Source organism: Stenella coeruleoalba (genome assembly GCF_951394435.1).
Source record: "Stenella coeruleoalba genome assembly, chromosome: 13".
Classification (NCBI taxonomy): domain Eukaryota; kingdom Metazoa; phylum Chordata; class Mammalia; order Artiodactyla; family Delphinidae; genus Stenella; species Stenella coeruleoalba.
Genome location: NC_137159.1, coordinates 70,512,743 through 70,538,153, shown reverse-complemented (window position 1 = coordinate 70,538,153; position 25,411 = coordinate 70,512,743). Strand labels below are relative to the sequence as shown.

Genomic DNA, 25,411 nt, shown 5'->3' with positions numbered 1-25,411 from the left:
TACTGGAATCCTCTATTTACTCACCATGTTTCCTGCCTCTGCAGCCAGCCGGGCAGCATAGCGAGCTATAAGCCGGTGTTCCTCATCCAGTCGGCTAGGACTGTCCAGGACACTGCCAAGGAGATAAAAATTCAACAGGTATCTATTAAACATCCCCTACTCTTGCTTCTCTCTCAGAAAGAACAGATGGGAGAAACACTTGTGAAAAAGAATGGTAACAAAAGAAATGGAGACCTGAATCATAGATACTAATGGTCTTCTGAGACAAAGAGGATTTAGAGAAATGACGAGGCCACGCATAACATTTCTCTTCAGCAGTATATCCCTGTTGCTCTCACACCTTCAGAGGGGACACTTCTTTTTGAATGCAAGGGCTGAGAAAAGACAGGGCATCTATAAAGCTTGAGGGAGTGATTTCCCATCAACTGTTTTAAGAAAACCTCATGACTTTTAGATATAGGTCTTGAATTCAAAAAGTCCGAAAGAAAACTAAAGCATCTTGAAAAACAGAGGGCTGAGGAAAAGTACCCTTAACACTGGCTGAGCAAAACTGAGGAACCTAAGCTAAGGCAGGCTTACAATATGGTAAAGTTGGGGAAGATGCCGTCAAACGTTCCCCTTCAGTGCCTCTTTCTCTTCTTTTACCATGCTTGTTCTACAACTGGAGCCCCATTTTAGAGTGAATTAATTTAGTTCATTACTCTTAACAAGAGTTCCAGCATTCTAAAAATTTAGAGATCCAGTATGGTGGGACGTCAGAAAGTGCCTCACCTGAATAAAAGAAGGTTCTTGAGCAGGAGGCTAGCTCTGTGCATATGTGCTGCTCACATGGAACTTCTTGCTGATGATGACTGACATCTTTAATTTAGCATGTGATGTCAACTGCTGTTTATTTATATCAGGGCACTCCTAGATTAATCAGGACTGTGGCTATGTAATTCTTCTTTGTTTAAGTCTGACAGATGTTGTAAGGCAACAGTAATAATGATGACTAAGTGATGAGAGATGGCTGTCGTGGCTTGCTTCTACTTTGGCTCTAGGTTCTTGGAGTTCCACAAACCCCTGACTGGAATTTAACAGTATGACAAAATATGAAATGTGAAAAAAATTAAAGACATGAGTTCAATAGTCATCAAATCTTGTTATAATTACTGAGGGGAATCTGGGAAGGATGGAGTTTAATCAATAGAAACCTGTCTGGACTTTTCATGCATGAAATCAACTGTGTTTTTCCTAGATTTTTTTTTTTTAAGCATCCTATATTTCTATCTCTGTGGCTAACTCTTAAGCTTAACTTGGTCTTTCCTCTACGATGGATTTTTTTTTTTTTTTTTTTTGCAGTACACGGGCCTCTCACTGCTGTGGCCTCTCCCGTTGCGGAGCACAGGCTCCGGAGGCGCAGGCTCAGCAGCCATGGCTCACAGGCCCAGCCGCTCCGCGGCATGTGGGATCTTCCCGGACCGGGGCACGAACCCATGTCCCCCGCATTGGCAGGCGGAATCTCAACCACTGCGCCACCAGGGAAGCCCTAGGATGGATTTTTAAAAAATGTGCTGCCACTGTCACTGCTTTCTGGCAATGACACTTCTCAACACTATATAATTTTAGGTGTGCAAACGTCAGTCTCTAGCATATATAACCATTTTCTCAAAAGATGATCTTGTAATAAGAACATGCTACCATCAGTTGACTTTAATACTTTAGGGTCAAGACCCCAAGGTCAGGGCTGAACTATAATATTTGTGCCTTAAAGATGCTTGTCTGAAATAAAAGGACTATCTTTATCTTGTAAATAACAACAAAATGAACATTTAACAACACAAGTGGATAACTACTATGGAGGAAACGGCAGCTTAAGAAGTGGGACTTAAAGTGGCTGACCTCTGTTTTCTGGCAAGGGACACAATAGGTTTCTCTGTGCAGAAGAGCTCCTGCTTCTCCACCACATTCCATGTCCCTAGGAAGGTTAATTTTATCTGTCATTCATACCCGAGTGTGGATGACATGATTGCTTTAACTGGCTATGCTTTCAAGCCAGAAACTAGAACTTTATGTTGATGAGAGGTTTTATGGTCAATGAAAACTATGAGGGAAATTAGAAAGGTTCCTTATTCTTTTGCCTGAGCTGATTTTCATTCTCAGAATTAGTTAGCCAGGAAATTTCTGACTTCTTTGAGGGAGTACGAAGCTCAGCTCTTTAGACTATAAATCAAGAAGAGATGCAGTACTCACCCAATCCTCACGCTCTTCCAAGGCTCCTGGCCACCAATTCTTGCTCAGGGAGCCTAATCCCTAAGCCATAAGACTTGAGGATCTCAGTTAAACTTAGCATAAATCTTCCTGGGCTATCAGCTAGTAGTGTCTGTTTAACATTCTGCTGCTATATTCACCATGGAAATTTTTAATAACTTGGACAATTGCCCTTACTGATAATAAATAAGCTGTCCTGCCAGCGTTAAGAAAACTCTCTTCCTAGAGACCAAGGGGCTGGGATAGAGTGCTCAGAAATCATCTGCTGGATGAGGAGACACTCTGTGATACAATGCACAATTATCAGGCATCCCTCCTATAGAATAAGCCTATTAAACATAGTTGGGAGGTAGGAGAAGCCAACAGTCTAAGGCTTTAGAGATAGGTAAACGCCTAAAAGTAATAACGCCACTTGGTCATACTGGGAAAACTATGTGAAATGCTATGAAGTATAATACTTAAAACAGTCCTTTTCAAGGATATATATTTTATTTTATTATTATTTTTTTAAATTAATTAATTTAATTGATTTATTTTTGGCTGTATTGGGTCTTCGTTGCCGCACGCGGGGTTTCTCTAGTTGCGGCGAGCGGGGGCTACTCTTCGTTGCGGTGTGTGGGCTTCTCACTGCGGTGGCTTCTCTTCTTGAAGAGCACGGGCTCTAGGCGCACGGGCTTCAGTAGTTGTGGCTCGCGGGCTCTAGAGCACAGGCTCAGTAGTTGTGGCACACGGGCTTAGTTGCTCCACGGCATGTGGGATCTTCCCGGACCAGGGCTCAAACCCGTGTCCCCTGCACTGGCAGGTGGATTCTTAACCACTGCACCATCAGGGAAGCCCCAAGGATATATATTTTAAAGTTGATTATTAATTTATTTTTCGGTTATCATGGCGAATAAGAGCTTCCCATGAAGCCATGGCATGTTAAGGGCAAAACTAAGATCAAAATTTAAGGTTCCAGCCTCTCTCATGTGTTTAAGTTTATAAAAATTATAGTTTTCTCTCTAAGAATAAGAATCTCAGGTTGTTTGGCACAGAGACTCTGCTGCTATGTAAAGGGGATTATTTAAACTTTACCTGCCATTCTCCTTGCAGAATGGTGGCAGGTGTGGGCATGGACTGGGCAGGTGGCTTTGGGCCTGAATGTAATGGCACTTTGTTTGGTATTAACTCTTTTAAAGGGTTAACTTTGCTATAGTTAGTGGTTATAGTGGTTATCAAATGTTTTTCCACCATAATCCACTGAGGGATCAGTCATATTCCCATATTAACAGTAGTTTCCAGGGAAAGAGGTATGTGAGTCTATTATAATACATATAATTATTATAATACACAGAGGTATACATAGTTTGGTAAAAGTCTCTCAGGTGACAATAACCCAATACCACTGTTGAAAATCACTGGTTTAAATAATCAACAATGATAGGTTTTGGGGAACAGATGAAGATGCAACATGTAAAGATGTAACAAGGTGATGGTGTCAAAGCCCCCAGATAAGACAAAGTGTGTTGACCAATCCTAAACTTTGAATGTCGACAGAAAGATTTCATTATTTAGGCAAGAATGAACAGTAAGAGTTTGCATCAAATACCTCCGTGAATACACATCTTTGGGACCGCACATTTCTCTGAGGTTTATACACTCTTTAAGTGTAACCTAAAGGAAGGGAACTCCACTTTAAAGAATTTCTGACTATATCTTTAGGTAAGTGCCTAGGTTTGGCAAGGCTCCTTCTCTTTTAGAAGCCAGTGCTTTAGCAATTATTTAAACTCCGCCAAACATAGCTGGTAGCTTCTCAAGAAAAACCCCACATGCAGAGCTTTTTCCAGCTGGCAACCCCAGGTTACAGAGCTCTCCCTCCCTTTGATCAGCCCTTGGCCACCCGCCTGCTGCTGCTCTACCACTGACCGTGCACAGTGCTGCAGACGGGCCACAAAGGAGGCTATCAGCGCATGCTCATCGGCCAGGTGACTGGGTATATCCTGGCTATACTGTAACCTAGGAACAACGGAGGCAAAGACAGCAAGCGTGACACAGACACAAGCAAGAAATGAACATGGATTAAAATGGGCAAACGTCAAAGAAAAACAGAAAAGAAAATCAAGATAAGGAAAACAATAAAAAACCACAATGCATAATGGAATGTGGTGCTAGACCACAGGGAATACATCACACAAATCCTTTAAACAAAACCAATCCCTTAGAAGAGAGCTTTGGCGGACTGACACTACAGCCCTTGAGAGGGAGAAACCAGGGAGGAGCCACCAAAGCCCCTTGCCCACCAGTTCTGGGCTCTGCAACGGATGCACTTTTTAGGAAATGCCTTCTGGCAGGAAAACTGAGGGAGAGTGGTTCCATTTAATCACTAAGTGGCCCCTTAATGCTTCCATAGTTTTTGTCGACATGTAAGAGTTTTCAGTGTTACCTCATAATACCAGTTAAGCCTTTTTATTTCTATAAGGACACTGCCTTTAGCATCATTCTATTTTCTCCCATAAAACTGGTACTTAAACCAAACTTGTTAGGATCGTATTTAATTGTAAGACAATGTTGCATATAATCTGAGTGAGGCTCTCTCTTATAGATACATGGAAGGTCCTTAAGCACATGATCTTTTTTTTTTTTAACTTTCTACTCTAGAAGTATTAAAATATGTGCAAAAATAGAAAGAGTAATCTAACGACTACCCTTCATGTACCCATCAGCAAAGTTCAACAAAAATGAACGCTGTCAACTTGTTTAATTTATTCTTCCTTCTCCCAACTTTTTGTGCAGGAGGAGGTGGCTAGAGTAATCCCAGACAATTTATTATTTCACCTGGGAATACTTGAGCCTGTACATCTATCAGATACAGAAAGAATTTATACAACCTGAACACCATTATCACACCTAAAAAAAAAAAATCACAAAAATTCTTTAATATCTCAGTCCATCTGAAAATGTCCGCAAATCTTAAAAAAAATACCCTTTGAAAGTCAAGATCCAAACAAGGTCTGCACTTTGCGCTTGGTTGATATGTTTCTTTTATGTCTGTGTTTGATTATATGTTTCTGTTTTTAATCTATAACAGTTCTTCCTTTTCCCTGTTTCTTCCATGTCATCTACTTGTGAATAAAACAGGTTACCTTGTAGCATATCCTACATTTTGGAGGCGTCATTTGTTTCTCTAGTCCCTGTGGGGTCAGATCTAGATGTTGACTAAAGTTTTTGCTTTTGTTTTGTTATTGAGAAGGGGCTAGAATCCATCATATGTAATATGATGTACTTATAAATCAAACAGGAGGCACACAATGGAATGGAATGTAAATACTGATCAGTGGATTCAGATGTTCTCCATTTGTAATGGAGAGATTCACATCTCTCCATTACAAAATCCTCCATCAACTTTTCACCTAATAATTTTAGCATTTTCTAATAGTTCTTGCCTAAATACATTATTTCATGAGGGGTTGCAAAATGTTGACTTTCCGATTTTATCATCTGTTGCTCATTTATTAATTTCTTCTATTGTTTATTGTGAAATACTGCTCATTCAGGAAAGGTAAAACCAAATGGTTGATATTTCTTATTATTTAACAACAACAACAGAAAAACAAGTTAGTGCCTTAGGAGGTTTTTTTTTTTTTGTATAATTATGAACTCGTAGATTTTTATGTATCTGATGTGCTTCAATCCATTGCAATCATTTTTTTGGTGTTCAAACTGTCCTAACTGTGGCCAGTGGGAACCCCTGGGAGCAGGCTCTGGTGTTCTTCTGACATATCCATTAAAGCTTATTAGCTTCCTTGTTTGTACAATAAGATGCCCCAATCTCATCTTGTATATGCTGCTCCACACTTGGAATCAACCATTCTTCCCAGGATCCCAGGTTCCCTTTACTGAGAAAGAGCGCTCAGAGGCCACAGGCAGGGTACTAGAGTGCTTATGGTTCTTGGGGTGTCACTGCTTCTAGGTCTTTTCAGTGGATAAAGCTAGGAAATTTTTATATTTTAAAGAGAATAAAACTAAGTTCTCTCACCACTTTCAGATGCCATTCCATTTTCTAGCTTGCATTATTTTTATTGAGAACTCATTGGAAAACTTTATCCTTGTTCCCCTGTATGTAACATGTCTTTTTTTCTCTAGCGGCTTTTAGTATTTTCTCTTTATCATTGTGATTTTTTTTTTGCGATTTGATTGTGATGTGTCTTGGTGTGTTTTTCTCTGTTTATCCTGCGTACTTATAGTTTGTTGAGCATCTTGTATCTGTGGGTTTATAGTTTTCATCAAAGATGTAAAAATTTATTTGGAAATTTGGAAAAAATTATTTCCTTGAATAATTCTTCTCTTCCCCCTCTGTTAGACTGTTTGACATTGTCCCAAAGGTCACTGAGGCTCTGTTCGTTTTTCAGCCATTTTTCTCTCTGTGCTTCATTTTGGATAGTTTGTATTGCTATGTCTTTAAGTTCAGTGAACTTTTATTCTGCAATTTCTAATCTACTGTTAAGTCTATCCATTGAATTTTTCATTTCAGGTATAATCCTTTTCAACTCTATAAGTTCTCTTTTTATTTTAAAAGTTTTGATGGAAGTAGACTATATGTGCAGAAAGTTCCAGTAACATTTAAACTTGGTTCTTTTTTATTTCTCACATTTTCTCCACATTATGTTGATATTTTCTTTTATATTTTTGATACTTACCATGGCTGCTTTAAAGTCCATGTCTGCCAGTTGTATCACGTCTGTTATTTCTGGCTCTGTTTATATTGACTAATTCTCTCCTGGTTACGGTCATACTTTCCTGCTTCTTCTTATGTCTTCTAATTTTTCACTGGATGGTGCAAATCCTGAGTATTATGTTGCTGAACGTCTGGATTTTGTTGTCTTCCTTGAAAGAATCCGGCAGTAATTTAATTTCCTTGTGAACAGCTTGATCCTTGTGAGGCCTGTGTTTAAGCTTCATTAGCGCAGAACTCGAGTAACCTTTATTTAGGGCCAATTTCACCCTGCTCCTAAGATGTGGTCTTTCTGGGGTCTTTACTGAATGTCTCAAGTGTTCAATGATATCTCTCTACTCTGGTTGGTTGGAACTCAAACAACTATGTGAGCTCAGGTAGTTGTTGCACTTTCAAAACTCCAGGAGTTGTTCTTTCCCAGGTAGTTGTTCTTTGCTGGTCTTGTGAAATCTCATTCTACGCAAATACAGCTTAGTTTTCAGCCAAAGACTCAAGAGATCTGTCTTCAGATTTATTGAGCTCTTTCTCTGCACAATTCCTCCTCTCTGGTGTTTTGCTCAGCAAATTCCGGCCTCCCTAAACTCCAATCTCTACCTTCTTACTCTCAGCAAGACTGCCTTGCTCTGCTTGTATTCCGCACTATAGTTTGGCAAATGTGTTCTAGCAGAAAACCTGGGCAATCATAGGGCTCTCTCATTTGTTTCCCTTCCCTCAGGAATCAGTCCCATGCTACTTACTAATTCCTGAAAACAGTTGTTTCTTATATTCAGACCACTTTTCTAGTAGTTTATAGCGGGAGAGCTACTCTGTTACCAGTTAGTTCACCATGATCAGGGTGGAAGTTCTCGCTGTAGTAACTTATTTTTATCATACTTTTGTAAAGTATCAATCCACTTCAAACTAGAAATTGAAACAAAACAAAACTGCGTCTTTATGGCAGATAGATTGAGAAGTAGGCTCTATCACCCTGCACACCATTACAGAGGCTTTAGCTTTTACTGTGGTATTAGAAGTTACTGGAAGGTTTTGAGCAGAAGTGAGGTATGATATATTTTAATAGGATCGTCTGCTCTAGGAACAATGAAGTGCCAGAGGGCAAGGGAAGAAGCAGGCAATTTGAAGCCTACTGGACATTCCAGATGAAAGACAAGAGTTGCTAGGAAATAGGAGTAGCAGCAGAAGTGATAATAAATAGAAAGATCTTGGATAGGTTTTGACAGTGATTTTGGATAGATCTGATCTAATAATCTGACAGTTTAGATGGGGGAAGAATCAAGGGTTCTGACCAAGCAACTAGGAGAATGGGATTGCCATTCACTGAGATGGGGAAGATTATGGAAGAAGTACATTTGGTGGCAGAAGATACAGAACTCAGTTTAAAACATGCTAATTATGAAATATGTATTAAATATCCAAAGAAGATACTGATTAGGAGGAAGATATGCGAGGGAAAAAGGGAAAAGCTCAGGGAAAAGTCTGGGCCAGAAAAATAAGTTTGGGAGTTACCTGTATGCAGATGTTACTGAAAGCCACGAGTATGGATGAGATCACCTACAGTGAGTGAACACAGACAGAAAAGAGAAGTGGCCCTTCTGGTATGCTAACATTTACAGGTCAAAGAGGTATGGAAAAACCAGCAAAGGAGGCCAAGAAGGAATAGGAGGAAAACCAGAACACAGTATCTGGAGGCAAGTGCAGAAAGTGTTTCACATAGAAGGGAGTGATCATCTACATCAAATGCCACTGATAGGTCAAGCCAGATAAGTCCTGAGAATTCACCACTGGATTTAGCATGTGGAAGTCACTGGTCTCCTTGACAGGAGTGGTTTTGGTAGAGTAATGGGCAGTGAAAATCTGACCAGGGTGTGTTCCAAAGGAAATGGGAGAAGAGAAACTGGAAACATTTACTACGGAGGCAACAGTCCATTAAACTCCATTTTAGTGTTATATGAAGACTGCTATTCAGAACTACTGTTGTTTGCCAGATAATTAGGGATGGAAGCCAAAATGAGAAGCATTAACAATAGCTGCCTATGGTAAATAAGGAATTTACATGTCCATGAATTTTCTGACAATTTTGTTTGGGGCAGGGATGTTATATCATTCTACTCACATTCAAAACTGTACCTGTTTTCCCAGATTTATTTTTTGAATTTAAACTCTTTCCTTTTTTGATTATGCATATATGCATAAAATGTGTTGCAATGTGTACATGCAACACATATACAACCCCCAACTTACAAACAGATTTTGCTTTAGAAATCTGTTTTTCTAAAGCAGAGTCAATAGTTTGGAATAGTTTGGAACCCCATAAAATAATAAAAATAATAATTGTTCTATTTCTAAGCTGTTAAACATTAATTCAATCCATAAAAGTAGGTGATTTTCATGTCTGAGTATACAACAGTTTGAATAGCACTTCTGATAGAAATTGGACATTTGAGTCAATGTTTGGAGTACCTACTAGGCATCAGTACTGTGCCAGGAGATGAGGACACCACAGCAAGCAAAACCCAGACATGGCTGCTGCTTTCTTGATGCTAACCGTCAAGCAGAAAAGAGATGATCACAAAAATAAGTAAAATTGCAAATGTAATGAGGGTTACAATGAGAAGGACACTGTTTTCCTATGAGAAGACATAATAGTAGGATTTTACCCAATTAGAGAGATCAGCAAAAGCAAGGATGAGTAGAATGAACCAGACTTAGAGAGAGGAGTGACAATGAAATGAACACGTTTCTCCCCGGGTACCCTAAAGAGCGTTCTTTCCCTCACAAGGCATCCCCCAACTCTAAACCAATGGTAAAAATGAGCACAGTTGCGGCCAGAGGGTCCTGATGGGACTGGTAGGGTCAAAGGCAGCATTTCTTTTTTTTTTTTTAAATAAATTTATTTATTATTATTTTATTGTTGGCTGTGTTGGGTCTTCGTTGCTGTGTGCGGGCTTCTCACTGCGGTGGCTTCTCTTGTTGCAGAGCACGGGCTCTAGGTGCGCGGGCTTCAGTAGTTGTGGCTTGCGGGCTCAGGAGTTGTGGCTCACGGGCTCTAGAGCGCAGGCTCAGTAGTCGTGGTGCACGGGCTTAGTTGCTCCATGGTATGTGGGATCTTCCCGGACCAGGGCTCGAACCCGTGCCCCCTGAATTGGCAGGCGGATTCTCAACCACTGCGCCACCAGTGAAGTCCCAAAGGCAGCATTTCTAAAAGTGCGTTTCCCCAGATTTCTTCCTTCAGAACTCTCAAGCTTTTACTGAATCAAATTATCTGGGAACGAGGCCTGGGAATCTGCATTTGAAACGAGCTGCCAGTGCTCCAGGTGCACACTGCAGCGTGAGAACTGCTCTCCAAGATGATGGGGGCTTTGGAGCCTAGGTGATAATCTCCAGTGGTAGCAAGAGAGGGCGCATTTGGCCAAGGTTAAGAGCACACCTGTGGGGACAGGCAGCAAGGGGAAGGGATCTGAGGTGGGGGAGGTCGGAATGAAGGGTAAGCGGCGGTGGGACAAGTTCAGAGGCAGTACAAGCATGCGAGAGGCAGTGTGCAGCCCTGGTAGCGGAATTATTTACTAAGTAGGAGGCAGCAGAGCGTAGCAACTGAGAGCACAGGCTTCGGAGTCAGGCAGTCTTGGGTTTAATCCAAACTCTGATACTTATTAGCTGTGTGCGTTTGAACATTAACCTCTCTATGTCTTAGTCCTCTCATCTGTAAAATAATAATAATATAAAATCTGCCTCATGAAATTTACTTTAGAGAGTGCTGGGAGGATTAAATAAGATAACATAGTCATCATTACCAACAAAGTACCTGTGACCCATCAGGTAATTTTATAGGTCTTCTTTTGTTTGTTCTCAGAACAATCTTCCATAAAAGGTATTGCTGTAATCCTCACAACTTTATATTCCAGCCCTGACCTCTCCCTGGAGCTCTAGAATCATGTATTTGATGCCTGTTCAACATCTCCCCTTGAATGCCTAACAGGCATCTCAAACCCAACATGTTCAAAATAGAACTCTTGATTCTCCTCATCTGCCACTCCCCCAGACTGGCCAGTTTAAATAAAAAGCATCCCCATTTACCCAGTCATCAAGCCAAAAGCTGAGTCGTCGTCTTAATTTCTTTCTTTTCCTCATGCTCCACATCTAATCTCTTAACAAGTCCTGCTGGCCCTACTTTCAAAATAGCTCCCCAGGGACTTCCCTGGTGGCGCAGTGGTTGAGAATCCGCCTGCCAATGCAGGGGACACGGGTTCAAGCCCTGGTCCAGGAAGATCTCACATGCTGCGGAGCAACTAAGCTCGTGCGCCACAACTACTAAGTCTGTGCTCTAGAGCCTGCGTGCCACAAGCACTGAAGCCCGTGTGCCTAGAGCCTGTGCTCCGCAACAAGAGAAGCCACCGCAATGAGAAGCCCACGTACTGCAATGAATAGTAGCCCCTGCTCGCCGCAATTAGAGAAAGCCTGCCCGCAACAACGAAGACCCAACGCAGTCAAAAATAAATAAACAAACAAGTAAATAAACAAAACAGATCCCCAAACGGGCCACTCTCACCACCTCCACTGCTGCCATAATTTCTCGTCTGGAATTTCTCACCCAGTGCCGCTTGGTCTACTCCAAGAGCCTCGTAACTGGTCTCTCTTCTTCCACTCTTGTCCTCTACAGCTGAGCCTCCACACTGTGGAGATTTTTTAGCAACAAATCAATTCGGAGGGGTGATGAAGGTGTTCTAAAATCGGTTGTGGTAATGGCTGCACAACCCTGTGGATACACTAAAAACCACTAAATAGTACACTTTAAATGGATGAGCTGTATAATATATGACTAATACCCCAATAATCTGCGTAAAAAATAAATCAACGATTCTGAAACTGCCACACACGCTACTAGAACTGACCGAATAAGTAAACAGATGGTGACTGATGGAGTCAGCCTTCTCAGTGTTAAAGAGGGAAGTTACAGCTAACCAAGAGGGGACAGCTGGAGTGAGCCAGGTGCTACTGCATTAGAACCTGATACTCCAGGATAACTCATGTCCTTTATTTCTCAGCCCTCAATGAAACAAGCAGGCAATATTATAAGATGCTACGTGCTTGAAGTAACTGAAGAAGAAAATCCCTTTCCTAGCAGAAGAAGTGCTAATAAGAGGCAAGCAGCAAGATCTGGAGCAAAGGAATAGGTTCCTGGATAAAGGCTGGTGAGTCCTTGCCCTCAGGGAGCTAAGAGTCTAGAAAGGCATGAAACAAACAGGTAATTACAACAGTGGGATATGTACAAGATGTTACAGATCACAGAAGATGAACACTTAATCTAGTTTTAGGATTTAGGGAAGGCTTCCTGGAGGGGTTGAAGCTAAGTTAAGAAGGCAGAATTAGATGACAAGGAGAGGGGAGTAACAGGAAAAAGGATGGGAAGCACCAAGGCGGAAGCAGCATATGCAGAAACCCGCTTGGGGAACTGTGAGTGATTAAGTAATTCTGAGTGTAGATGCCAAGTAGAAAGAGTGGAATAGGTACGGTCAGCTCAGAAATGAAGAATGTGGGCTTTATCCTGCAGAACTGCACTGCCACTAGCCACATGTGGCTGTTTAAATTCAAATTAATTCAAATTAAAACTAAAAATTCACTGTGTTGCCCCAGTCACATTTCAAGTGTTCAATACCCACATATGGCTAATGGCTACCATACCAGTGAGCACAAAGCATATCCATGCTCTTGGACAGCACTGCAGAAAGGAAGAGCCACTGGAGATTTTTATCCAGGAGAGATACTCAGACCTATCTGAGTATATACACATACTCAGACCTGCATTTCAGAAAAATCCCTTTGGTTGCAAAGACAAGACTGGATTGGTGGGGAGTACACTGGAGGTTTCCTAATAAGATCCAGGAAAAGGTAAGACCTTTTACTACAGCACTGATTGTTTTAAATGTCTGCTTATTAAAAGAAGTTGAAATATTTTAATAGTTTGATGTTAAAAGGAATAAAAAAAAAATGTACGTCTAAGCCAGATCGGCACAGGAATCTGAGCATTGCTATAGGAATTTCCATCATGTGCGCAAGTTCATGGAGCATCCCATCATTAGAAAGCAGCGCACTGCAAGTCAGCTGAGAGAGAGAGAGAGAGAGAGAGGGAGGGAGGGAGGGAGGGAGGGAGGGGGAGAGGGAGAGGGAGAGGGAGAGGGAGAGGGAGAGGGGGAGGGGGAGGGGAGGGGGAGGGGGAGGGGGAGGGGGAGGGGGAGGGGGAGGGGAGGGGGAGGGGGGGAGAGAGAGAGAGAGAGAGAGAGAGAGAGAGGCTGTGTTTGTGTGTGTAAGTTCTACTGGTTATTTGTTGGATATCAGGACTGGTCTGCCCTTTGCTAGCATGAAACCAAGGTAGCTGGAAGGAAGTATCTGGATGACAAGAACTCATGCTGTGGTCTGGTTCCCTGGTGTCCCACAGGCACCTCTAACTCAACATAACTCTGCTATCTTCCTCCCAAAATCTTCCTCCTGTGTTTTAACCAAAGGTACCTAACTCAAGCCAGAAGGAGCACCCCAGCATCCGAAATCTACAGAGCCCGTCTTCACTCCCAGGATCCCTCAGGCATCTCAATCCAAGCATGACAACACTCAACTCACCATCTTCCTCTGCAAGCCTGTCCTTTCTTCCCCTCTGCTTTGCTGACAGTCCATAATAGACGTGATTCTCGCTCACATTTAGGACCTCAAGCCTCAGTCCAAAGAGAGGAGGAAACTATTCAAATTAAGGTTTTGAAGTATGGAATTGGAAATAAGCTTTTAGTCCGTACTGACCTGAGTTAGAACTGCTGAAGGGTTTACCTTAAATGCTTGAATGGAAATGGAATTTAATCCCAGCCCAGAAGCAGTTGAAAATTGGCAGGCTGCCCAGGCCATCAGACAAACTTTGGAAATCTGCCAACACTGAGACCCTGCAGTTCCATAAGATTATGTGTTAATTTTCAATTACTCTGCTTTTCTGTCTTTCCAAAAAAAAAAAAAAAAGATTGGAGGAAAAAAATAATTCCTGAGTTGCCTTGGAGAGGTTCTCACGAAGAATTCACACAAGGTAGTTGTTTCATGGCCACGCTGAAAACCTCATTAGTTCTTGCTTTTCAACCAAACTCTATTCTTCTCATTTCACAGAAAGAAAGACAATCAGTGGCCTGAGTCCACACATGAATAGTTTCTGCCTTGACCGATTTCATTTTGCCTCTTTTCTCAGTTTCCCCACACCTCTGCTGTTTTGTCTGAAAGAGCAGTGTGCTGTGGCTCCTGTCACTCCACTGTTTTCTGCAGATAACAAGATAAACCTTTTACCTTGGCACCCAGGCAAAAAGCCATTTTAACAACCCACCTCTTAACTTGGTCATGTTTCTACAGCTCAGAAACAGTACTTATATTGTAGCATCTTCTGGTCTTTAAAAACTGCTTTTCCTTCTTGTGAAGTATGTATTAAAGTAAAAAAGCTCTAATAAAATCTTGCCTTTACTTAAGATTCCTCACAATTGGTGGCTTACTCAGGGTCTGTGGCTCTCATATTTACCTGTTACCACCCAAAGATGGTGTTATGTCCCAACACAATCACCTTCATAAACTGAACAGAATAGAAAGAATTATTTAACCCTTGAGAAAAATAAAAATGAGGTGGTAGAGGAAAAAAGGTCTCCTGAAACAAATCTATGCAAATGGAAGTGTGATGTAATATACTTACACATGCAATTTTTTGTCAGAAACCACCTGAAAAAGAACTTTATACCTACATGTCTCCTCAGCAACTCTACCTTCTCTGGGGGCAGCAGACCCCCCCGCTATTTTGTGAACTGACCCCCACCCATTCAACCATGTTATTCTAGGCAGGACCACTAAACAGAAAACCCCAGGGTGGGTAACATGATCCAAGACGGATCAAAAGGAACTTTCACTGAAAGTTTTCAAATTGGATCCACATAGGGTAATGAGGTTACAAAATGTGAACACATGGGTCTCTTGGCTTTGTTCCCTGCTGCGTGAAAAGGTAGTTACCTTAGGGAAGAAGGAGCAGATGTGTAGTAGAGAGGAGCAAGGAGCATGGGCAGGGGGTGGGTTGGGGGGAAACACCTACATGAGTTAGAGTTCCCCTTGCTCTGTCATCCAGGAGGCCCAGCCGCATATCCCCTGCTTTGCCCACAGTCTGGTTACAAAAACAAAAAATCTTCTCGTTTTCCCTAAGCCAATTCACACTGAGCTTCTGTTACTTAACAGCCAAGAGTTCTGACCAAAATAGAAACTAATACTAGGAGTGGGGTATAACACTGATTGGAACTAGCTAAGTCAAGTTGAGGTGTCGATGGTAGCAAAACTCTCCATCCCAGGGAGGGAATAACATCAATCTTTGCTATACGGCTACAGAGCAAAGCCACTGGTTAAATTGTAATCTCTGGGATCCTGGGACTTAGACCTTGTGCCCCTTCTGGCTGGAGTCCCAGGCACTTTGAGAGGAATAACAGGATGCAGTAGTGATAAGTCTTTAATATGATATTGCAAGGAAAAGAGATGCGTTGTCTGGAAGCCAGTTGCCTCAGCCCACCAAGGTGAGATAATTAAGACAACTAGGGTTTTTATGGAGGTTGTATTATTCCAGAAACCACAAACATAAATCTCAACTCTGGCAGGTTGGGTAGCGGTAGAGGCCCAGTTATGTATGCAATCTGAGACTGAGACTGTAAGTGCTTCTTAAACAGACTATCAGCTGTTGTTCTGTATCCCTCCCTCAGAGCCTTCTAATTCCCGGGTGGGCTTTCCTCTGGGTTTCTCTGTTGGCTTAGGTTTTAATTCTCTCCAGTCTGGAAAATCAGTTACCACTCATCCATCTGCTTTGCTGCTTCCAAAATGCTGCTATTGTCTCCTTGTCCATTTTTCTCTGTGGTTGGTTTCTACTAAAGAAAATGTCTCGACTGTCACTTTCATGGTGTTTTAGGAGGAAACAGGCAAATGTGGCTTAATATGCCATGTTTTCTGTTACTTCCTTTTCCTCCCTTCTCTAAAATGCAATTATCCTATTTTCAGATTTCTACTTTTGTAGAGCTGTGAGTTGTAGAGATGTGTGAGTTCTTAAAACTTATGATTTGGTCCATGGTAGAACGGGTTAATGAATCACAAAAGATGCACCTAGACCTGATCCCGACAAATGGACATGACCCAGATATCGGGGACCCAGTGCTGTCTGCAGGAGGTGGATAAGACTCCTGGGAAAGGCCAGTATACATCTGCAGTCGTACTGCTGCATTGTCCGAGGAGGAAAGCTCTGGCAGTGGAAACGTGCATGGGAAGGGGTATGTGTGTGTGCATGTACATACTTGTGCACACATCTGTGTGCTTGGTAGCAAAGCAGTGCTCTGCCAACAAATTCTGTTATTTTTCTTTCCCAGGATCTCTCCTGTTCTTGACGGTAGAACCTTCTTTTGGGGAGATGCTCCTCCCTCTATTCTGATGATACAGGTCTAATGAGTGTGGCTTATCACACATACACAAGGATGGGCAGTAATGCCATCCAGGACAATAGAATTCTTTCTTGGAGTTTTCTAATCCTAGGGAGGAAAAGCACAACTTCTTGAGTGACAAGGCTGTAGATGTGAGTGAAGCCATTGGCATCTTGAGAGGTGGCTGTTCTGTAGGAGAAGGGAATGAAGACAGCACACTGAGAGAAGCCGAGAGATAGAGAAGCCACAGGTGGACATCCTGGTGGCAGTTCAGTTGCTTTGTGATCTATGGACACTTCTGCCCTTCCCTTCTGCTTTTGCCTTTGTCTTGTGGGTTTGTGCCTTTTCTTTTTTTTTTTATTGTGGTAAGAACACACACAATCTACTCTCTTAACAAATTTTTAAGTGTATGTTAGAGTATTTTTAAGTATAAGCACAAGGTTGTACACCAGATCTTTGGAACTTTTTCATTGTGCTTAACTGGGTTTGTACTTTTAAAAGTTAGATTTTAATACCTGAAGTTAAAAGAGTTAAAACTACTATACCAATCAAATGTACCAAGCCAAAAGTTTCATACTGGAGGTTTTTGTTGCTGCCAACCTTATATGAAATGCCCACAGAATTGTAAACATTTATATCTGTATAAATAATTAAAGCCAAAGCTTTAGAAGACATTAAAAACATTAGCATCATTTTTCATATTGGTCTGAATATAAGGTACGACTTAAATAGTACAATAGTACAGAGAATAATAACATAATCACACTCTGAACCCTGGGGAAGAAGAGGGACAGAAGCAAGCCTTGGAGGAAGTCGGATAGTGGAGGGGCATTTTAAGTCTCTGTTTTAAAGTGTTGAAAGTTTGTTTGTTTTTATGTGTACTGTTCTGATTCTTTAACAGAAAGCAAATTTCCAGAAACTACTCAGTCTAAGACAAAGATGAAATTTCTTTTCTACTGTAGAAATGTCAATAAAAATATTACAGGGGGCAAATCCCTAGAGTGGAACCTTTCAGGAACATAATTTACAGTTTCTCACATGATTGCCAGCATCTTTGCCATTTATAAGGTTTTCTTCTGTACAAAGTAACCATTACATTTGAGATTATCTTTTATTTGGACTAATCAAGTATTGTTTTTCACCAATGGGGTTATCACTATTTTTTAAAAAAATATTTATTTATTTATTTATTTGATTGCACCAGGTCTTAGTTGCGGCAGGTGGGCTCCTTAGTTGCAGCTTGCTGGCTCCTTAGCTGTGGCACGTGGGCTCCTTAGTTGCAGCAGGTGGGCTTCCTTAGTTGCGGCTCCAGGGTTCCTTAGTTGCAGCTTGCTGGCTCCTTAGCTGCAGCACATGGGCTCCTTAGTTGCGGCAGGTGGGCTCCCTTAGTTGCGGTTCCAGGGCTCCTTAGCTGCGGCTTGCCAGCTCTTAGTTGTGGCAGGTGGGCTCCTTTGTTGCAGCTCACTGGTTCCTTAGTTGTGGCACATGGGCTCCTTAGTTATAGCATGTGAACTCTTAGTTGTGGCATGCATGTGGGATCTAGTTCCCTGACCAGGGATTGAACCTGGGCCCCCTGCATTGGGAGCATGGAGTCTTATCCACTGTGCCACCAGGGAAGTCCTGGGTTATCACTAGTTTTAAATGCACAGCTTATCGAAAAGTTAGAACCTGGAGCTCTTTACTTTTTCCTGCATTTTTATTACTGTGCATGTTCTTGTCTGATTCAGTGATTTATGTCTTATGCTGAGTTCTAAAGAAAACCTCTTATTTCTGGAGAGTAGCTTTGTGCCCCTTGAGAATTCTCTGCCCCAGCAGAGGAAGGATCTATGACTGGGATGACGTGCTGGGTTCCTGGCTTTCATCAGACTCTGGAGACAAAGGTCTGACGACATTCAGAGGAGAAAATAAAAACTGATGAGTCCTCGAGGAAGTAAATAGGATACTACCTGAAATTTATACCATTTAGAAACTGGGGCTATGAAGAACCAAGTCTATGAATTATGCAATTCACGTCCATATGTTCTATCATAATCTCATCCTGAAAGTAAATGAAATCTCCAAAAATTCTAAGGACAGTATTGTTAGGACAGGGGCATCACGTCACCATGTAGCCTCTCCTCCAGCAACTCCTCTTCTTGCTAAGTTACAGAGCTCCACCTCTGTTCCGGTCTCCTAAGGGCTTTGGCTACGCTTGGTCCGCTGGTCAGCCCGTGGAGAGTCTGTGACAACCACCTCTAGCATTGACTGAGCCTACCTAGAAAGAGATGCTAGCTGAAATGCTGACTTTAAAATTAAAGCTTAACCCAGGCTATACTATATTATCTGAAACAACTTTCAGAAATGGTAGATATTTTGTGACTGACCATTACAGCTGGCCACTGGCTACTGAGCTGGGGCTTCATACAGCAACATCAAGCCTAAAGGTTAGCAGTCCTCCTAGAGAGGAGCTGTGATGACTACTGCTCCCAAGTCCCTTCTTTCAGTCTCCTCAAGCAGTAAAACATCATCCAGAAATATGCACTCCCTCCAACAGCCTCTAGGAGCTACATCCAGCTGTGGTCACTGAATGCATGGTGCCCTTGATCACCATGCACTTAGGGCCCTCAGGGACTCGGGTGACTCAGTGACAAAAGGAGTAAATGAAGAGAACTCAGGTGAAGTGAAACCCTAATACATGGCATTGCTAAAACTAACATAAAACCTACAAGCTGACTTCTTTCAATAATCTACCTTGTCTTCCTAGTTTTGAAACAGAAACATTCCTGAGTTGATATTTAGATTCTAGGTCTGGGTCTGAATGCTATGGGTGTTCAACATAAAAAGTTAAGGCCAGCAAGGGTGGTTGTAAAATCTAGGCAGGTGGGAGAGGTTTAATTGCTTTGTACTCTTTCATAAGCCTCTGTTCTTCCTTGAGAGGGCATTAGCCATAAATTATTCTCTCTTCCCCACCTGTTCTCTCATTACCGTTTACTTCCTAAATAATGACAACAGTATGTTACATTCTCACATAAACCCCACAACATAGATACTATTATTCTCCTCATTCTACAGATAAACCAACAAAGATAAGAATCTTGTTCAAGGTCAGGTGATAGCCAGGATTCAAATGCAGTCTGGCTCAGAAGTCTGTGCTCAGTACAGACGGTGCTCATACCACTCAATTCTGCCCAAAAGAAGAGGCACAGCTACTGTCCTGCTAGTAGTGTCCCAACAAGTACTCCCAACAAGGCTGCGGACAAGTACTCTCACCTGGTCAGGGTCTCGAGTCTCCATGTGGATAACACTGTATTATCAAGTCACTCTCATTTGTTAAGTCCCTAAATCCTCTATTCCAGGGTGGAGGATTCTTGTAGTTTACTCCTTCACTTCTAAGGCTATTGCCCAAATCTGCTTGATGATAAGAATCACCTGGAATACTTGTTAAACGTGTAGCTTCCCAGGATCTCAGGATCCACTGGGTCTGATGTGATCTCAGACATGTGTATGTTTAGCAAGGGACCCGGGTGATTCTTCTCATCACTCAAGTTCGGGAAATATTGCCCTAGGAGTTTTACCCAATGGAACAAACATAGTTGATCTTAAGTATTATAATTATATATATTAAGTCAAAGTATTATTAAGTAAATAACATTTCTATAGCTAACTTGATCCAAAGCAATGGGTATGTATGGTTTTCTTCAGGTTTGCAGTACAAAGTGCTTTTCTTCAGGAAGGACTTGGGGAGTGGGTTGGAATGCTTTCATTCTTTTTCGTTTTGTTTTTTTGTTTTTTTTGAGTGATGACTGTTAGAAAGAATTCTTTACTGGTTGTGCCTTGAGGGACTTTCTGCATTGCTCTGGTGACAGAACAGCTTAAATCAGACAGAAAGTAAACCATCTCATACAGATCTTTTAAGTCCTGCCTAAGAGAATTCTGGAGAAGAGTAAACTAAATGAAGAGAAGAAAGGAGGAGACGGTTCTAGCTCCTTGAAGGACCCTAAGGAAACTCCCTGTGTAACTGAGAGGGACTCAGGCTTTTCAGCTTAAATGCTTATGAATTCTATGTGGAATGATTTAGAATGTAAGGAATTAGCTCAATTTACAGAGTCCAATCAGGAAGCAGAAATGATCTTTGACGCTTCAAGAACTCTAACGCAAAACTGTTGAAATTCGTGCTCATCAAAATATTGTTTGATGTTAAAAAAAAGAGCTCAAACATGCCTAATCTGCTTTGACACTATGTTCACTGCTTGTCACAAATGGAGAGCTTCCACCTCAGGCACCACTCCAAAGCAGCCTCCTTCAGTTGCTATATTTATAAGTTAGTAGGGAAAAAAAGGAAGATAAAAAGTCGAAAATAATATAAAAAGACAGTCAAAGGAGGGGAGGAAAGCCAGTCCTTTCTGCCCTGTGGAATGCTCTGCTTCCCAGGCCAGAGGCCAGTACCCAACGGTGAGTGGTAACTGCCGTGCAAGCATCACGTACCTCTTGGTGGGAGTGGGCGCCCCAGAGGACATGTGGCTCACCATGGTGTCATTCACATTCGTCAGAGGGCGAGGAGGACTGAAAAGAAAAGACGTTGACATTATATGAATAATTACCAGTGAGACTAGGGGAAACAAATGAAAAAGTGATGAGGGCAAAGGACCAACTATCATTCCTGATAAGCACAGTGGGACCCATAGGGAGTGGGGGTAGAAATTGATACTTTCAGCCTAAGTAAACTCAACAAGAAGGTCCTCTCGCACAAAGCCAAAGGACCCCAGAGCCATGTGCTACCCGGACAGGAGCAACGAACTGTACCCACACGGCTACAGGGATATAGCTCCAGTGGCTCTTGTTTTACAGTTTTAGCACACAAGAATCTGCATTGTGCATTTCAGTTGTGTACAGGATCGCTAGGTGTGTGGCATCTGTGGTGTGTCACAAAGGTCACAACAGCAACATGCATGTTTTTCCTGAGATTTGGTGAGAGCTCACTGTCTTCCCTAAGATTTAGTTTGTATACTTTTTACCGAAACAATTAAATTGTTAAATACTAAGTTCTTTTATTAATCCTCTACTAGAATCTTAACAATGAGTTCATACCTGTACTCTGATTAGAAGGTTTTCTTTCATAAACTAATCCAAATGTAAATTTGAAGTAAGCATTTTTGATAACTTGTCTTTAGCGGCTGGTTTTCTGGACTCAAGGTCTCTTTCATCCTCTTGTGAGAGTCTTGAATGAACAACTCCAAAATTATCAAAAAGAATCTGTGATTCTGCCTTTCAGCCCTTCTTCAGCCCCTCTCCTTCCCCACCAGGTTCAGTTACAAAGGGCTTCTGTTTTGCACTTGGAACCACATGACTATTGCTAAATACTCCTCCTGGGAAATCTCTCACTTCCTCTCCTAAACTGAAAGAAGTACTTTTCAGAGAAATCTGTCCATCAAGAGCAGAAAAGTGAAACAGAAAAGTCCTTCTCTCATATTTAAGTGTTTGGGAACTACCGCCTGGTTCCTCCTTATCTCTAAGAGCTGAGTTAACTATGAAATTGTTTTTTAGAGGTTATACTCAGCAAGTCCTGGTGAACATTAAGGGGCCAGAACCTTTATTGTTTTTGCAGGTTTCATAGTCCATTCAAACACAGGCTCAAGGGAAAATTTTCAGGTAGATCCAATGTACTTAGAGAAAAGTTTAAGAGGGACGGATGGATGGATCGACCTCTACATCTATCTATCTCTACCCTCCTTTTTAAAAAAAACCAACTTCACTTCTGGGTAGGGAAATATTTTTAATGATTTCTCATTTAATGGAGAGGATCAAAGATGGGAAGTAATTTGCAGGGAATCGATTTAGGTCTCTTGATTTTTAAGCCACAGCAGTATGCTGTGCTTAAAGCAGACACATTCCTCCCTTTGTGTGACAAAGTAAGACATTCAGAATTGAAATATGCCTTTCTAGGCTAGAATTAAATTCCATGTTATTTATCTCATTACCTACTTTCCAGGCAGCTATCCAATTTTGCCTCAAAACTTTCAAGCCTAAAGGTAGTGCTGTGCTGAGATATAATCAATTAATCAACTGTTTTAGGTTGATTAATAACAGAAGTGAACACAGAAACTAGCTTCATTTTAGCCCCAAATTTATATTTTTGCCTCTGATTCCTTTAAATCCATTGTCCAAAGGGAACAAGGAGACAATGCCTATGAAAGAAACAAATGCAGCATCATAACTTTTCATACAGAAGGCACCAGAAACATTCTGGTCCTGCAAACACAATGGCCTTTGCTTCTTTAATATACTATTATTAGCAACCCATTTCCAAAACAAGATAAGGACATATTCATGTTGATTTCAGAACTTATGTAGTTACCCAGTATATTTCAATATTGAAGATACTACTGCATTCAATTTCCTTTCTGACTTTCTCCGAGGAAAAATGACAATCGGGAAAAAAAAGTTTTTTAATTCCCTAAGCGTGGATCCATGTGATAAAATCCCATGATTTGTAGCATTTTGTTTGGTCTGATGCCACAGAAGTCTTTAATAATTACCTCTATCTCTTGGTAGACATCATGATCAATTATCATCTTACAGCACACATATCAAAGCCTCTTCTCTAATACTCAAAACCAGACAGTAATGATTACATTGTAAGTTGTAAACTAATCATAACTGCACCCAAATTTCATACCATTTCTGAACTCCTAATGTTTTGTTAGGGAAACAGGTATGAGTTTATAGTCCAAGATCAAAGAGGCATCTGAAAACTTAAAGCGGGTCTTTCCTCCAGAATCTACCACTAGGCCCACAATTCACTGTGAAAGCCAACAGCTTAGATGTGGTCTTAGGAGATGTAATACACCAAAAATGACTTCTGGCTTAAGAAAAAAAAAGAATGCTTCTAGGTGTGAAGCAGACATTAATGGTACCAGTTACAGAAACTTACGAAGCAGTAGAACTGACACAACTCACCACATCAGTTTTGTTGATCTTTAACATTCAAAACCTGCTCAATACCTTGAACATGTTACCAGATGTTCTATATCTTCCATTGGTGAAGATCTCAGCAAGGTATTTTTAGACACTAATGAGTCCCATGATACCCAAGTGACCACCAACCATCACTTGATACAGAGATTTGAGAGGTTCCTTTTGTTAATAAGACAGGCCAATTTTTTGGATGAGGAGATAGAAACAGATGAATGATCTAGACAGAAGGTAATTTGCTAGTTAGAAAAGGTGGGTATAAAAAGAAGACTTAGAATTTGTTCTTTTTTTTAAATATTTTTTTTAGAATTTGCTAATTTTTTTTTCTTTCGTATTTTTGGCAGTGCCGTGAGGCTTGTGGGATCTTAGCTCCCTGACCAGGGATTGAACCTGAGCCATTGACAGTGAAAAGCGCTGGACCGCCAGGGAATTCCCAAGAGAATTCCTAACCACTGGACCGCCAGGGAATTCCCAAGAGAATCTGTTAATTCTTAATCAAAAGGAAAGAGGCAAGCCTCCTGGGTGCCTACTCATACAAGATAAGTAGGACTATCTTTATCTTAATAACCTAACTATACGTATGTGAACAAATCATCACAATCCAAAGTAATGAGAGCAGCAACACAAGTATACACATAGTGTTGTGGAGTCACAGATGAAGAGCTGTTACTCCTGCCTGGAAGAAAAAGGGGTATAGTCAGGTGTAAGTGACATTGAGGAGAGAGTTTTCCAGATATAGAAAAAAGTTAAGGGCAACTTAGAAGAAATGGTATGGAAAAAGGCACAAAAATCCAAAAGTACATGGCATATTTGGGTGTAACTTATTTGGCTAGACTCAAAGGCCTTGGGAGGGGAGTAGTTGAAAATGCATCCGGAAAGGGAGATGAGGGCCCGGATGTGAATGACACCTGTTCTATCACAAGCAAAGTTTGGACTTTATACTATAGGCAGTGGGGGAAGCATTAGAACTTTTTAAGCCAAAGGACGATGTGACTATAGCAGGCTTTTGAAATGATAACTCCAGAAGCTTGTAAAATATTGGTTTTAATCCAGGTGTGCATTGGAATCATCTGGGAAGTTTTTTATATAATGAGAGATCCAACCTCTACCCTCAATTTAGTGAATCTGAATCTCTAGGGGCAAGAGGATTCTTTTTAATGTACATCCCCATTTAAAAATCATTTCGGTGGAGAGGTTTGGAAGGAGGAGGGAATGGAAGCTGGGACTTCAATGAAGAGGTTATGGCAATTGTCCATATCAGTGATTATGAGGGTGGACAGTGGTAGTTAAGATGGGGAACAGACAAAAGGGAAAACACTGTGCAGGTAATATGGATAAGATGTAGTGACAGATTAAGCACACACGGTTAGTGAATAAAGAATAACTGAGATTTTTACCTCGACTACTGGGTAGATAGTGATAACATATCCAAACTAGGGAACACAAGAGTAGGAAACAGGATTTGGTGTCGGACTGGTGGGAGTAGAGAGAATGAGTAGGAAGGTAAGGGTGAAATGATTTCAGTTGTGAAGTCGCTGAATCTGAAGTGGCATTGGTAAGCACAGGTAAATGATATCTTACCTGCTTCCAAGTAGTTGGAATTAAAAGAATGGAACCCAGGTGAGATGTCAAGTTTGAAAATATTTGAGTGTCATCATTTAAATTGTAGCTGTTCATTTGAATACTCTGATCATTATAAAGATGGATTTTAATTTACTTTTTTTAGGTGGAGCAGGATAAGTTTGGGAAAATATCCAGCAATAGGGTGGCTTAGATAATAGGTATAGAGCTTCTGATTACTAGTTAAGACAAAACTCCTATTAGAAGGGCAGAGTCAAGATGGTAGTGTAGGAAGACACCGAGTTAGAGTCTCCCCACAACTAGGGCGCCTGCCGGCTGCTGGTGGAAAACCCTGACACCCAAGGAGACTGGAGGATCCCCCAAGTGAACCGGTAGGACTTTAGGGAACAGAGTAGGGAGGAGAAGTAGTGGTCAAACAGGATCAGCGCCCCTGAGGCCAGGGAGATCAGAAGAGGCAGGCGGGAGG

At 41.4% G+C, this 25,411-nt stretch overlaps 1 protein-coding gene across 7 annotated transcripts in view; it reads right to left on the bottom strand.

Annotated features, from left to right (window-relative positions):
- DTNB (dystrobrevin beta) overlaps positions 1-25,411 on the bottom strand; it is a 242,703-nt gene that overhangs the window by 53,472 nt on the left and 163,820 nt on the right. For 5 of the 7 annotated variants that reach the window (XM_079941143.1, XM_079941139.1, XM_079941138.1 and 2 more), the window contains exons 10-12: positions 20,878-20,955; positions 4,156-4,245; positions 25-112 (exon numbers count right to left, since the gene is read on the bottom strand). In XM_079941143.1, the coding sequence (XP_079797269.1) occupies positions 25-112; positions 4,156-4,245; positions 20,878-20,955 (256 nt within the window). Of the gene's footprint in view, positions 1-24; positions 113-4,155; positions 4,246-13,268; positions 14,246-20,877; positions 20,956-25,411 lie in introns of those variants that run through there. The other 2 variants (XM_079941140.1, XM_079941144.1) reach the window with 2 other exon arrangements.